This window comes from Cydia pomonella, chromosome 28 (assembly GCF_033807575.1).
Source record: "Cydia pomonella isolate Wapato2018A chromosome 28, ilCydPomo1, whole genome shotgun sequence".
NCBI classification, from domain to species: Eukaryota; Metazoa; Arthropoda; class Insecta; order Lepidoptera; family Tortricidae; genus Cydia; species Cydia pomonella.
Genome location: NC_084730.1, coordinates 5345371 through 5361718, shown reverse-complemented (window position 1 = coordinate 5361718; position 16348 = coordinate 5345371). Strand labels below are relative to the sequence as shown.

Below are 16348 nucleotides of genomic sequence, written 5' to 3'. Positions count from 1 at the left end.
GTTGATGAACGAAATTTTTTGACAACATTTACGGGGAACGAAAATGTGATTATTTTTACGCTACGACGCACGGTTTAGGAGATACAGCCCTATAAAGATTTCTGCATGCCTGAAAAAAATAAAACTTTTTGGGGCTGTATCTCCTAAACCGTGCGTCGTAGCGCAAAAATAATGAAATTTCTGTTCCCCTTTAAAACCCTGAAATAATATTTAACAAACACAAAAAGAAAAAAAAACACAAAAAAGACAAAAAAAATTAAAAAAAAGCATACTGGCAGAATTTTGCTTATAGGTTTTTTACAGTTGAATGCCAAGACGTGCCATAATTTGATGTTTAAAAACAAAAAAAGGTTGCCTTACAGGCCTAGGTGTGTAAGACTGTATGAAATTCCTTTACATATCATCTTCACTCATCGCACCTCATATGTAGTATTTCCGGACCTAATTTGAAGTAAGTCAAGTCAACATTTCATCACAAGTTTGAAAAAATCTATTTTCCTATCCTAGTAACAAAATACTACTATATGTACTACCACTAGCGCCATCTGTGTACCATGTGTGATAACATTTTTTTTAATAAAACGTCAGTTCATTTGCGTCCCTACAGAATCCCAACTTGAAGTTTTACTTTACTAAGGTACTTTTTTATGAAATTTCCATTTCGGAAGAAAACGGTTTCCACTAACTAAATCTGAACGAATCACTTGATTGTGATCGCTTCAGCATAATATATTCTAGGTTGTAACCTGTAAATCTATGAAATGTACCCGGCTGGTTACATAATACCTAGGGATGTAGTAAAGGAAAGAAAACACAAGAGTTCACTTGATAGTTGTTTTATTTCTTCTTTCAAAACTCCTACATACCCTAAAAATTCAACTTCTAGCTCAGTCTGCTAACGGTAGAGCTGTTGGTTCATTCATATCTGTATTCTTACACTAAAGGATAAATCACCAACAAACTAGTTGTTTAATTAAATTTTATTCTGGTAAATATTATATGAAAAGTTACACCTAAGCATTAAATTTGGCGAGCAACACTGTCCATCAGACCTTAGTAAACCTTGATTATGATATTAAAATTATTCATTATAAATGTGACAAAAGCAAAAGGTTACCGATCTATGACAATGACAAAACTTGTTCTACAAGTAAACTATGAGCTTCTTAAGGGCTACCTAAGGGTTTTCTAAGGGTTTCCAAAGGATTTCCTAAGGTTTTCAAAGGGCCAACACATACCTGCTGCCACAGACGATGTTTATTCCTCCGAATTAACTCCTCTGCATTCCGCCTGACGAACAAGACAGACGACAGAAAAAGTCTGCTGCAGTCAAAATTAGCATTTGGGTTGGAACTCGTAACAATGGCCGTGAAGGCGTCCCGAACTGGACGAAGAGAAGATCCGTCTCTTACATCAGCCTGCCACGCTCAAGGGCACGCTCCTCTTTCCTCAGCAACTTGGCAAAGGAAAGCAACATTTGCCTCGACCTATTAAAATCTGGAAAGAATAAATTACTTAGTCTTCCGAATTTGGATTAAGCTGTTTTGCAATGAAAACACTTTGTGGGAATTGCTTACCCAGAAACCAAAATCTGAATCTCCGGAACTATATACTCGTATGGCGAGAATAAATTTCCACGCTGAGTTTTATAAATATCTATTTTAATTTTGTAATAAATCAGTATTCTGACACAAACCAATGCCGTCTTTTCTTCTCCTTCTTTTTTTTCCCTACATTTCAAATTTAGTGCTCTTTCCAGCCAGAACTGTGTGTTGTCAGTCAAATTGTGCTACCTTTTAAAACATGTAGGTTTCATTACCTAACGACACAATATCCAGAAAAAAATGCTGAAATACAACTATTTATATTTGTAACTAAACTAATTAAATTAAATCATGTTTCATATTTCTAAAAAAAAATATAACACTAAGAGAAATAAAAAAAACAACGAAGTTATTACGCTAACACCACTAGATGGCGCTATGTGACAAGGTTTATAAGTTTCGCTTTTTTTTTTGCAAATTTTGAAAAAATAAAGAAAACCTATGAACCTATATATTCATATCCAAAAAATCATGGAGAATGGAAAATATTTAGAAGTGGTAAAACATTTTCTCTTTTCGTATGGACGAGTATACGTGGTATACTTCCAGCCAACATGTGGAAACAACTCAAAATTTGCATAAAATTACTTTGTAACTTTTTTTATATGTCATATTTTTTTACAAATATGACCTTAAGAATTTATAATTCATAATAATTTATTTGCGAAAAAAGGAGTTATAATAGTTGATACATTATATTTTCAAGAAATTCCATCCTCTTAGCCGTTCATACACAGCATGCAAATCTTACTAATTAGCCTAAATATTAAATATTTTAGAAAATACGATTTTTTTTACAATCGTACCTAAACCAACAACATAATTTAATAAATAATATACAACGTCTTCAGATCAAAAGTAAAAAATAAAATAAAGAAAGGGGTGCATAACCATATAAAATTTAAGTGATATAATGACAAATATAAATAATAAAATAATTAATTAATAACCAGAAACAATAATTTGATGTAATTTTTTTTGTCAATGATGACATTACCTCACTTTATCATAGCTAATGCAGTACACATTGCAATTTCGCTCTCCATCGTCCCCTGTGCGCCCCAGGCCTTGTCACAGACCGAGAACCATTGTAGTCGACGGAAACGGCGGATTTTTTGTCCCCCTCTAGGCTTTGTCAGTTTTTGAGTTACATAATGTATGTCTTCATCATTCACTGCCAACATAGTAGTTCCCATGGGAAACGACATGACTTACGTTATTTAGCCATAATACCTACCTAATATCTGGGAGACCAAGCTTTATTTATAGCCGTAGCCTATGGACGCCTGCAACTTGTGACAATGTGCAGTTTTCACCTACCCTTCCCTTCCCCAAATAATGACTCGCGGTGATCGTTGCGGAACGCTGGGTAGAATGCGATCTGCCTCCGAGCTTGACACGAATTGTACCCCGCACCTCCACCAATTGTGACAATGTGTAGGGGGTGAGAGAAAGGTATGGGATAGGACTCACTTCTCGTCCTCCAAGTTCACGTCGTTGTCCAAGTTACAGTGCACTGGTCACTCGCGTTTCAGGGGGCTTCAGTTTCTGAAGGCACACGCGATACGGAGGGTGTACAACTTCACCCTTTTCGAGTTCCTTTTTAAGAGGCTGTCAATACCTAAAGCGCGCACACTGTCTATTTGTATCGGAGTAAATGAGATAGCACTGTCGCATGTTACTGGGCCTGGGCAAGGGAATAATAAAAAAATTATTAAAATAAAAAAAAGTGGATTATTAGTGTAATATTTAACTCGACCAAGGTTTAGATATAAATGTCTTGAAATTGTGATTTTAATTGCAGACCCATAAGTCAAAACAATAAAGACATAAAACCGTTTAATTGTGATTTTAAGACCAATCTTTGCAATTATTTTCTATCGAGCCGATTTCGTTCAATCGTGTATCGAGTACGACCACGGTCTTTGAAATATAATTAATATGAACATATATTTTTCTTACTTGACTAAAACAAATAGTCTTTCTTAAAAAACTGTTTAAGTAACATCAATTTCAAGGACATTGGGTGTTGACAGCCTCTTAAGAGTCGGAGAGCATACGCGCGATGTGTGTCAAGCTCGGAGGCAGATCGCATTCTACCCGGCGTTCCGCAACGATCACCGCGAGTCATGATTTGGGGATGGGAAGGGTAGGTGAAAACTGCACATTGTCACAAACTCCAGAGGTATTACATGCGCGTTGCCGCCCCAACACCCCGCACCCTCGTTGAGCTCTGGCAACCTTACCCACCGGCAGGAACACAACACTGCGTAGGGTCTAGTGTTATTTAGCTGCGGTTGGCGGCTTTGCTCGGAAAACATAAAGCACATAAATACTACATTTTTATTAACAAGGGCAAAGGTTGTTCCTGGATAATGTAGGTTTAAACCATGTCTAGTATTGTATCTTGAGGTTGAAGCAAAGCCTACAGAATGAGCTTAGGTTATTTTTAACAAATAGACTCGCTTCATAAATGTAAAGTGAATGAAGTGTTAATATGTTCAGTTTTTTTTTAAATTGGTCGGCATGAGACGGTTTGTGGAGCGCCGTAGAGTGCCCGTTTTATGTAGAAATATTTTTGAAACGTTTGTACAGTTACCTCATAATATTAGATTTACTTACGTTCGAATTGGCCTGTTTATTTATTATGTCCAGAAGATTCTCCTAACTAACGGCCGTCGTTCAAGGTTGAAATGACGTCCCGTGTCCACTAAATAATGCAAGTTTTTGCCCCGCGCTCACGAGCAAAGTGGCAGGAACACGGGATTCGCGACAGGAGGCAAATTCAACTCGTTTTCTACGGCCATGCGGCGGCATGTGAGATATGCCGATTTCATATCAAGGTTTTTCTTGTCTTTTTTTTAAACATATTTAAAATTTAAAACGAAATATTAACATGCACAAATCATTGGCGCAAACATGCATAGTCTTAAATTCCTAACAAATACAAAAATGCAAAAGCATGAAAATGGGTCGAGCCATGTGATGGTGCGAAGAATAGGCGCTGGCTCAGCATAAAGCTGCGGAGACCTGCAGCGCTTCTTCTTCTTCTTTCGTGTCGAGGTTCCCCTAAACAGTAGATTCCCAGAAAGCAGCAGTGCTGACGGCCCTGACCGTCGCGTCCCTCAGGTCAGATTCCGAGCAGGAGTACGGGCACGCGGGGCATGCCAAGAGAATGCCAGAACTCAAAAGAGCAGTGACGCTAGATATGCTGCACAGAATGAACTACATGCCGATTTAAGACTGCTAGGTAGATAAATAAGGCTATTGTCACTTAAATTAAAACAATAGAACGAATAAAATACGCACGATTCTTTAATTTTATTTTCACCACATCAACTGGTAAAGGCTCTCTTGATTATTCAATAACGAATGAGAAAGTTTATCCACATGTGGGACAAAGTAATCAGATGCAAATTTTGAGTTGTTTCCTTATGTTGCCTGGTAGATAATGAAAAATAATGATTTTAAATAATGATTTTGAATGATAAATTGATTATTACATTCATTTGGATTTGATTTGATTTGATTTTTGGTATTTTCCTCACGTGTGGTGAAATTTTTTGTATTTCACTCGGAGGCAAAGTTTACACTCGTGCCTTGAAACCCTCTCAACGCTCAAGATTATCAATATTAGCACGGGTATCAATATTAGCACGAGCGGTTAAACAACAACTTTACCCCCTTGTATAACAAGTAACCATTCATTTCGAGAGGTCAAATTTCGATGGTTAGTTTATTAAGTAAATTTTATTTAGGGGCTCTTCATTATTGGGTGAAGAATTTATATTTACGATGTTCAAATCATCATTAAGTACGGTCGAGGAAATTGATTCTTTAGCAGTTTATGGTTCACTTTACATTGGAAAGTTCTTAGCATAAGTATGTGCAACCAAATTTACTTGAACCGCAAATTGCTAAAGAATCAATTTCCTCGACCGTACATTAAAGTTTCATTAAAGGTAGGTAAGGAAATGAATGTATAGCTGGCTCCCGTTGTTTACTATCTTTTACGAGGCCAGCTCTATCCATTTTGTCCCATTTTTATCAATAAATAATACAAATGTTGCCCATACAAAGCCAAGGAAGTAAGGGATCACCTTACAAATGTATGTTACTGTAAATAACGCCCCGTTGTCTAATGATACTGGAAACAACATTGCCGGCCGAGACAATGTAGGCGTCGCTACATTAGTACTATTATAATATAGAGAAGGTAAAATGAAGGATTATAAATTTAGCTGTTTGTGTTATGTTATCATCAATTTTTTGTCACTACACGAGCTAATAAATGCTTTCTTTATTTTTCGAAAACGGATGAGAAACTTGTAATTTATCCACAGGACTGGCAAAGTTGATGCAAATTTTGAGTTGTTTCATATTGGATGGTCAAATTGACTTTTAAGTGATTAGTTTGAATGATAAATATTTAATAACGTTCATTAGGTTTTGATGTGTAATGTATTTTCCTCGCGTTGGTATGGTAACAATTTTTGTGTTTTAATTGGTTCCAAAGTTTGTTTAAGCGTCGTGCCTTTAAATAATCATAACGCTCTAGATTCCACTTTTAGAACCAATCGCTACGCTCGCGATTCAGTTTTGGAATTTTCGGCCGCTCCGATATATCAGATGGCGACTGTACATGAATAGGTAGGTAATCAAAATTAATTAAAAGATTGTAAAAACAACACTGTCTTATAAAGTCCGATCAATCTAACTCTGCACGGCATTTTCAATGACAAAGTGTGGGAATGTCATCATTAATGTCAAATTTCTATGAAAATAGGTATGTCGTTTATAATTACACTTTTCATTTTGTTCTGTTAAAATCGGCGCAAAGTTAACTTAGACGGACTTTATCCATTTTATTCCAACTTTAAAACTGTATTTTAACTGCTTCGCACCAGATACCGACCCACAAATAAAGCAACATTCCCAAATAAGCACCAAAACTGTGCTCCTGTCGAACAAATTGTACTGACACGAGGTCCGCCATTTTGTTTTTCGAATTTTTAATTACTGGCTTTTTGTCGCCGGCCGCCATGATTGGCCAAGCAGCTTTCGGCGGCCGTTTTTGCTTCGTGCTTCGTCGAACAGAATTAAATGGGTAAATTTAATTTAAAATGTTTTAATTTGAAGGATGATTGTCTGGGAACATTGGCAGAGTGAATAGTTTCGTAGAACGGAGCGAGGGGCTATGCAACTTGTGTTTTGGATAGTTTCAAATCGGTGTAAAACAAAGTTCCCGCAGCATCTGTGTGTGTTTGCGATAAACTCAAAAACTACTGAACGGATTTTCACGCGGTTTTCACCTATCAATAGAGTGATACTTGAGAAAAGTTTAGGTGAATAATTTGTTCAGGTTTTGTGTAACCCGTGCAAAGGTGGGGCGGCCGATCGTAATAACCGCCCGGTCGTAAGGTTCCTCGGTAATGTTTTGTTGGTAGTCACATTTTTTATATAATAAGATTATCTACGCAAAAAAAATATACTTATATAAAATAAATTGCACTGTATTCTTATTAGAATGGCATTTGTTTTCTAGTATTAAAACAAGCCTTAATTATCTACTTTAAGTCTAAAATGAAAATGGTAAATGTCTTAATAGTTACTATTATGTTTGGGAGAGGACACTGACTTCTGTAACACAGGTTTTTACCTAGCTCAGAAGTCAGGGACTTCATCACTAAAATGTACTTCCCTTAATGCCAATAAAAATTTATTTTATTTATTTATTTATTCTACCAACCATTAGGATAGGATAGGTTCGTTAGGTCGCTTTAGATGCCCGAAGGGCAAACGGGTCAGAAGCGGAGCTCCGTCTTCTCCGGGAACGAGGAACGAGACAATTATTTTCACGTTACACGATATGCCTGAGCGACCTTCACGAATTTCACGATCTGGCGGATATTACGATCGGCCACCGGTATATTTATATATTTGCACGCACTTCTGCGATTTTATAAGCGTTTTTAGAATTAAAATGAGTACCATAAAGCTACGTGTCAAATGTCAAATATGCGTCAAAAATCAAAATCATATCAAGTGTCATTCGAAGTATTAGCGAGACCGAATCGTTAGCGAAGTTCTCAGTTTTAAGCCCATCACTGACGGAGCGATAACATACCAAAAGCATATAGCAAGGCATCTTACGATATACATCTTACGGTCTGGCCTAGTGGGTAGTGACCCTGCCTATGAAGCCGATGGTCCCGGGTTCAAATCCTGGTAAGGGCATTTATTCGTGTGATGAGCATGGATATTTGATCCTGTCATGGGTGTTTTCTATGTATTTAAGTATTTATAAATATTTATATATTATATATATCGTTGTCTAAGTACCCTCAACACAAGCCTTATTGAGCTTACTGTGGGACTTGGTCAATTTGTGTAATAATGTCCTATAATATTTATTTATTTATATATTTTACTTTAGGTCACACATATGACATACAAATGCATATTTGGTCTCCCGCGGTACAGGCCTAGCCTAGTGCGGGGACCCCTGGAAACTCATTTTATGTAACTATACGATGTCACGCCAATTCTGTATCGATTCTGTATATGTTCAGTGTGCAATAAACTTTTTTTTTTATACTACGTCGGTGGAAAACAAGCATACGGCCCTAACCCCCTCCCGCCTCTCGTTAAGCTCTGGCAACCTTACTCACCGGCAGGAACACAACACTATGAGTAGGGTCTAGTGTTATTTGGCTGCGGTTTTCTGTAAGGTGGAGGTACTTCCCCAGTTGGGCTCTGCTCTAGATCCGGAATGAAACTTATTTTTTATCTTATCTTATCTTTATCTTTACGTACCATTTGATAGAGTCCACACACGAAGCTAATATATATATTTTATTATCTTACGATATTTTATAGCCAGGCATCTTAAGATACCTTGCGATATATAGCTCGGTATATTACGATATATTTTGGTATATTTCGTCTCTCTCACAATGTAGGTGCTAGACGCAGCGATATATATTTAGGTATCGTTGGCATGTGCTTAGCTATACTATGTAAGATATTTAGTGGCTGAAGAAGATCACAGAATCCATTGGTTCACCTTGAGAGAATGGATGAAGATCGTGAAAAGAGCGTACCGGGTCGCCTAGCAGGAGGACGTCCTATCGGACGCCTCAGGTATCGCTGGAGTGACATGGTGGAGGTGGATCTGCGCGAACATCGAGTCAACAATTGGCGAGAAGTCGCACAGGACCGAGAAAAGTGGCGCTGTCTTGTGTCGGAGGTCAAGTCCCATTTTGGGTCGCTAAGCCAACGGAGTAAGTATCTTTCTAGATATGTAAAGGACCAATGTGACTGATGATAGATAGAAGGATAATTAGGAAGTATCCCACCCATAGAACTAAGAATGACACAGCCAAAAATCTTTCCATACCCAACTTATTCAACTTTACTGAATGGCTCTAATTCGGTTTGCACCTGCGATTTCGGAATCGTCAGCCGATGTTAGTCGTAACTAATCGACATAAATGACACGTGTGATAGATTGGTAGCGTTTTGTGAGTTTTAGGGTTCTTTATAATGATATGGAAGATCCATTTCAACTACAAACTTATTATAAACATTAACCACAGCCAGAACAGGCGAGGCTATTACATTAATTGTTACACGATATCAATTAAGAGTATATGATTGTGATAAATTTAATTACACTCCGTACGTATTTAAGCTACCTTTCTAGCTATAAACTTCCGTCACAAAGTATTTTGCCTTCATTAATTTTTTTTAAAAAGCACTTAATTCAGCCGTGGTCTATAAATGTATTTACTGATTAGGTACCTATACGAGTATGACATACATATATAATCACGCCTATTACCCGAAGTGGTAGGCAGAAAGCACGGATTTCCTCTCGTCTCTTCTTTCGCTTCCTTCACTTTCATAACTTTCCACATACCAACACGGTCGGTTTGCTCTTGACGTGGCAATTTTTCAGGATTTCCTCGATTTGATCAGAGAAAGTCCGCCGAGGTCTACCCTTTCCAGCTCCCTCCTCTTTTACTTCTCCCATATACTCTCTCTCTTTGTTAGCGTTGTTTCACTCATTCTTTCCACGTGTCCAAACCATCTCAACATATATGTACCTTTCTCAATTTTTGTCACTACATCTTCGTCCACACTTTTCCCATATCACACTGTTCTTAATTCTATCTTGAGCTACCATAAGTGTAGGCACCAACGGCCTTCTAAGCATATCCAACCGTGCTTTTTGCGACACCTTCTGGCTGTTTTTGGTATTTTTTTTATAGTGTCCCACTGCTGGGCAAAGGCCTCCCCTCGTTTTCTCCACTCGACCCTGTCGTTGGCATTTTCCCACCATTTTGGGTAGAATGCGTCCAAGTCATCCCGCCATCTCCTTTTCGGTCTGCCTGCATCCCGTCCTGCACCGTCTATGGTGTTCCGTGGGTCCCACTCAGTAACCACTTTGGCCCACCTTTCCGGGTGCATGCGGCAGACATGTCCAGCCCAGTTCCACTTGAGCTTGGCGGTCTTGACGCCTACATCTACAACTCGAGTTCTGGAGCGTAATTCCATGTTTCTGATCCGATCACTTCTACGAACACCTAATATACTACGCTCCATCGCTCGCTGGCAAACCTTCAGTTTCGACTTCAGAGCCTCAGTTAATGACCAAGTTTGAGCACCGTAGGTTAGGATAGTTTTTGGTATATGGGGAAAAATCCTGCGTAAAAATCTCAGATATCGAGGTTGTGTTCTCGACATTTTCCTCCTCCAAAACTTAATCAATCGTAACGAAATTTTGGGAACAGAATGGGAAAGAAATTATCTGTGTCTGACCGTTTTTGGCTTTATTGTTGCCGATTTTGTACGCTAGGTATCTGTTTACGGCACATTTATTTGGCCGTTTTTAGAGCTGTTTGAAGTAACCTAATTCTTATAAAAACAAGAATATCAAAAAAAGTAAAACGTACAGACACGTACTGGTAATATTGAACTCATATAAAAAAAATCTTCTAAGTATTAGTACACATAGTAATAATTTTGCTAACCCCTATCGATGGACTTTTACGTCTGAAATAAACGTTTTTTTTATATTATATTTTTTTAAGGTTAAAAGAGAGGAAATTGTCGAGAACGTTTGACCACTAGGTAATGTATCCTCTTAATCTTGAGCCAACATAAACAGGGAACTCTTGTGTTGCCCCCTACGGTTTATGCACGCTCTGTAGAGGATAAAACGCGGTACCGAAATAGTTATACGGAACTCTACTGAATGCGATAGGAATCCCGATATGTCATTCATCATTAATCAGCACTGACGGCCGGTACGGATTCGAATCCCGCTGGGCATTTGAAAAAACCCAAAGTCCTTAAAACAGCCTAATGCCTTTGAACATACTTCTAATTTAAACCTTAAACACTGCAATATAAAGCGCATTTTTTAATAGAGGATTTTGGAAATATGTGATATTGAAATTATGTTGCATGTTAAGCCATGTTAAGTTAAAAGAGTGTAACTTTATTATACTTCAAAGATAATATGATGTATTTCTTCTGAATGGGTCTTAGGTAAGCCCTTTTAGGTATGTCAAGTGAGTCCGACTCCGATTTGACACTTTTAGGAAGAATAATTAATAATAAGATCAAATAGAAAGAAAAATAAATATCTATGGCATCGAAGTTACATCTGTCGGTTAGGGAACTTGTTTAATCGGTTGAATCACAATAAACACGATACGAGTAAGTCTCATCTCATCCGACTTTTTTCCGCCATGAATTATGGAATGTGGAAATAGCTATTTCAGTCGAGGAGTGCTTTAGTACGTTAACAATAGTATTTTACAGTACATAATGGTGTTATTTTTTAGCACTAGTGCGAAAACTAGCATATTACGTTACTGTGTCGAACATTTAAAGGGCCATATGTACTGTAAAACGTTGTACGATTGGGAATAGGTAATTCGCAACTCGTGTCGATTTAAAACACTCCCTTCGGTCGTGTTTTAATTTATCGCCTCTCGTTTCGAATTTCCTATTTTTCGCACTTGTATCGTAATGTACTATTATACAATCGTGATATAATAAAGAGCTTTTTAGTCGAGTACCGCGTTTAGTCAATGAAGCTTGCTGAGTTGCCTCAGTAAGGTACGAGATTGAAAAGCTTGATTATATCAGTATTGTATACAATACTTTTTCTACGAGTCATCTAAAATAATACTTTTTTCCATAAAACCTAAATAATTAATGAAAAATTGTAAGTACCTATCTCAGTAGATAAAAATGTAGTACAAAAGACATAAACGCGCGACTCGACCGTTTAGTTTTTTCCATGGGAGTACGGCGGCACGGTATTGGTCAAACTTTTTTATAGTCAACTACAGCGTATCGAAATTAATATTATAGTTGAGTTGGGAGGAGTAGCAAAAGATTTTTATTTGACTGCAGCGCTTTTGCTTGCGTTAGAGCGTTTTCACATTGTCTGATCCGAAATCGGGTGTATTTTATTTAAATAAGGGTACCAATTCATTTAAAGCGTGAAACTTTGAAATCAGAGGACATTGTGATACGAGTGTACTACGTTGTACATTACACACGAAGACGGGGCGATATTGTGCGCAATAAGAAAGCCGATGTGTATAATGACCAATGCACACGCGTTTCATCACTTGCGAGGAAAAAAAGAAACTTTCATATTTATCCAATTAAGTGTTAAAACAGTTAGTAAATACTGTATATTTGGAATAGACCGGAAAACCGATCAGATCGCTCTAATCAACTGAGCTGCGGTTGACTTTTGGAAGAAAAAAAATAAGATCTTTTAAATATCACAATTATATTTCGTACTAAAAATAGATAATTAGGGAGTCTTCACTCTCTTTTACATTTTCTTTCACTTGCGACGAATTTCCCATTATTAATGTTGTAGCTTTCTCAGTAAACTCTGCATATGTCGTCCTTGTTACATTTACTGAATGTGTATATTCACTGATATTAAAAGGTTTTACAATATTAATTTTCCTCGCATTTACTTTGTCATTCAATTCCAGAGTGTTTTTTGCATGTCCTTTAAATTGTTTTCTTCTGTAATCATAATTAATACTCTTGTGTGGTATAATAGGTCCTATTCTTAATCTTATTTTAATGCTATTTGGATCCATGTAATTATACTGTTCTGTGTTACCTGTGTTACTTTTCCGCAATGCAATATCACCGTTACATGTTCGAAATACTACACACATTTTATCCTTAAATACTTTTTGTAGATTCCCCAATTCTATACCGATTGAAACGTCTATGTCTTCTTTAATAGTTAAGCGTAGTTTAGGTTTCAATTTCTTCAGTTTCATAGACAGCGAAGCGTAAATTAACTCTTTACTTTTATCTACTGTTCTATCAATTATGTTTTTAAGACCATCAGTTCTTTTAGAACGATTATTCAAAATATCGTTAAGTTTTTCTAATTCTTTTGAAAACATTTTATTTATTTTATCTCGTGCGTGATCTAAAATAAGTTCTAAGATATTTTTAAAAGATTCTTTCTCATCTTTACCTGCTTCAACTTCTTTCATATACATTTCAATATAGTTCTTGAACACTTCAGTGTATGTTTCATTTAATTGGTTATAGAAATCAGCTAAAAAATCTAATAGTTCTGCCGAACATATAATAAGATCACTGCACGTATCATCTTTATCAAGGTCTTTTGTTTGTTTAAAAATTGGAGAGTGTACTCTTGGTTTATTAGACGAACCACATTTTATCTCATACTTGTTTTGTAGTTTTGTATAATCGTCATGAACATCAAAAACAAACTGCCTTAGCCGAGTAAGGAACACAAATGCTACTTTGCGAATCGTATCATTATGAGTTTTAGAGTCAGGGGGCATCAAGTATTGACTTACTACGTTATCCCATTTTTCTTTTATATGTTTCATAATTATTTCCGTCTCTGCCATATTCTCAGGAATAACTATAGAAGGTTTGCTTCCATGTGAATTTCGTCTTCGCATGTCATTTCTTTCTGTCTTCTTCAAAACGCAATCATTCATTTTCAATTCAGTTTCAATCTGATCTAAAGATTCAATCACAATACGTTTAGTTTCTTCCGATATAGGTTCAACCTTTAAATGCTTTTCTATTTCGTTCCTAAGTTTCTTATATTTCTGGTTTGGGGTATCCATCTGTTCCGTTTTGTTTTCATTTAAAAAATCTATGAATGACTCTCCATTTTTGCGATCATCTACTTTTCCATTTCTGTCATCGTCAAGTATTGGCTTCAATTCGGTTATTTTCTTACGAATTGCTTCTTCAATGTCTGGATCATTAGACGAAGACCTTCGGATGTCTTTGTTTTTATCATTATTATTAGAATTATTATTAATGTCTTCGTATTTTACAAGCACTTTTTGTAGAACATCGGGAATGTTATCGTATGCCTGCTTTGTTTGAGTTACGCTGAGAGACGCTGCCAAAATTGTAGTTAAAATTACAGCTGAAACAAAAACATACTTAAATATAACCTGTAAGTTGATTCGCGTTATCGCAATGGAATTCTCACAATTGTCCACGAAAAATATAAAATTTCGCCCACCACAATTCATTGTGAAACATCAAATTATTTTGTTTGATAGAGGTTTTTTTCTTTGTACGTAATTCGTAAGCAAGTTCGTAATAAGTTATTATACAAAAGCAATACGGACCATTCTACTTTTTGTTGTACGTAAGTTTTTGACACTTTTTCGTAAAGTGTTTATTTTACTTGGCCATTACTTTTATTTTCTGTTTTGTGATGAGAAAGAGGCTTAGTTAGGATATCTATTGTTGTTTTATGCTTTGTTCAGTAAATAACGACTGTAAATATTCTTAATCACGGTGGTCCTTGATTGTCCCCCGATTTGAATGAATTAAGTAATTTACCACTGCTTTACCATATTTTTACATTAATATATTAACATATTATAAATTTTGGTCAACAAATTCCTATGATTTGGTTCAGGTATAATTTGGGAATTCAATTTTTATACACGAATTCTATTTCTGTCTGTACTTTTCTCTGGCAACAGATTAATGGTCACGAAAAAGTAGAATGACCCATATATTTTGCGGTTCCATATTTCATTAAGCAGTCAAAAATTATTTTTAAAACTGCAAATAATAATCCCTTGTTTCACAATCAACCTTAGAACAGGCAAATGCTTCTTCTTTTTATAAATAAATGAAATACGAACCAATGAGTACGAGTAAAGCAAACCAATGATGTGTTTTCTTTCAGTACCCCTAGTGTAAATTTGATCGACATCATAACGTGACGAACGCGTTTGCGTTAAGTCTCATTTTGTATAGGATTTTGAGTTTCCAAAACGTCCCGCTTGGCGCGCTCTTTCGAAATCCAATACAAAATGAGACTAAACGCAAACGCGTACGTCACGTTTGGAAATCGAATTTAGTTACACTAGGGGTACTGAACACTTACCTCAACGATTTAAGATAGTTATAGACAAGAACCTCCAGCAACCCACCATACGAGAAAAAATTGCAGTCAAAGATAAAGATAGTTTATTTTCCAAGTAGGCATATTACAATGCACTTATGAACGTCAAATAAAGCTACGCCGGCTCTGACCCGAGAAAATTTAAATCCCTCTCAAATTGTAGGAGAGTATCCCAATACGGGATCGGCAAGGAACTCGGCGGGACAAAGAATCAATTATATTAAAAAATAGAATTCAATTTGCTTCCGTTTAAAATCTTACGAAAAAAAAACCGAGTCTGTTCTATTTAATAATGATTTAAATTTATTTGGAGATAATTTGTACTAGTATTAGGACAGTGGGACGCCATATAAACCCTGCCTTACCCTACCATCTATAAATGCTAACGAAAAGAAAAATATAGCTGATATTTTAACAGATATTCTTACCTCGACTAGTCTTTGACATATTGAGTTTTCAAAAACATTTCATCACCTTTTATTGTTCAGTTTGTTTCAGATTTTTATAACTTCATTCGATTAAATTTAAATAAAGTAGGTTTTATTGCAAATTTAATGGGCATACTGTATTTTATTTCTATGTAAGTGCGAGAACATAAATAATGTAGGCTTTGACTTAATAAAATTTTTAAGAAAATGTAGAATTAAGCAAAGACAAAAAAGACGTACAAAACATTTAAAATTTGTAAAAGACTTTCCAGAACTTTCATATAATAATGACCAAAAAATACAGTTTAAAATGATTAAATAATGTTAAATAAATGTCGTGAATAATATTTAACATATGTCAGATTTTATAAAATACTATTTATTTATCATAGTTTTTTTTGTGTAATTTGACATTTAGAGACAGTGTACATCTCTAATAAAGTATTTATTATTTCATCGATTCCATATTTGTAATTGTTTTTTTTTTTTTTTTTATTGTTTGTAAAAATGGACATGTAAAAGTGCCCCTGTGGCCTATTTGCTGAATAAATGTTTGATATTTGATTGTAAAGATGTTAGGTAATAATACGATATGAATACAAATTTAAACTTTAAATTCAAATATCACCGTTAAATTAACCGGTAATATTTCGAGTACTCCCATTTGTTTTGTCCTTATAATTACAGATATCAGACCAATAAGACTTCACCATATGAACTTGTCCATGGTCACTTCAAACTTATTAGCCTTTTCTGCACATTGCACACGAGTATGGTTTCTCCCCATTATGAGCCCGTTTGTGATCGTTCAAAGCATCCAAACGCTGAAATCGCTCATT

The 16348-nt window shown here is 35.9% G+C and overlaps 1 protein-coding gene across 1 annotated transcript; it reads right to left on the bottom strand.

Moving 5' to 3' along the window:
• Positions 1 to 12406: 12406 nt before the first annotated feature.
• LOC133533007 (sun domain-containing protein 1-like) lies at positions 12407 to 14365 on the bottom strand. Its single transcript, XM_061871915.1, has 2 exons — positions 14182 to 14365; positions 12407 to 14082 (listed from the first exon to the last, which is right to left on the bottom strand). Exons 1-2 carry the CDS (start codon positions 14189 to 14191, stop codon positions 12434 to 12436), a joined length of 1659 nt encoding a protein of 552 aa, XP_061727899.1. The 5' UTR covers positions 14192 to 14365; the 3' UTR covers positions 12407 to 12433.
• Positions 14366 to 16348: the final 1983 nt, after the last annotated feature.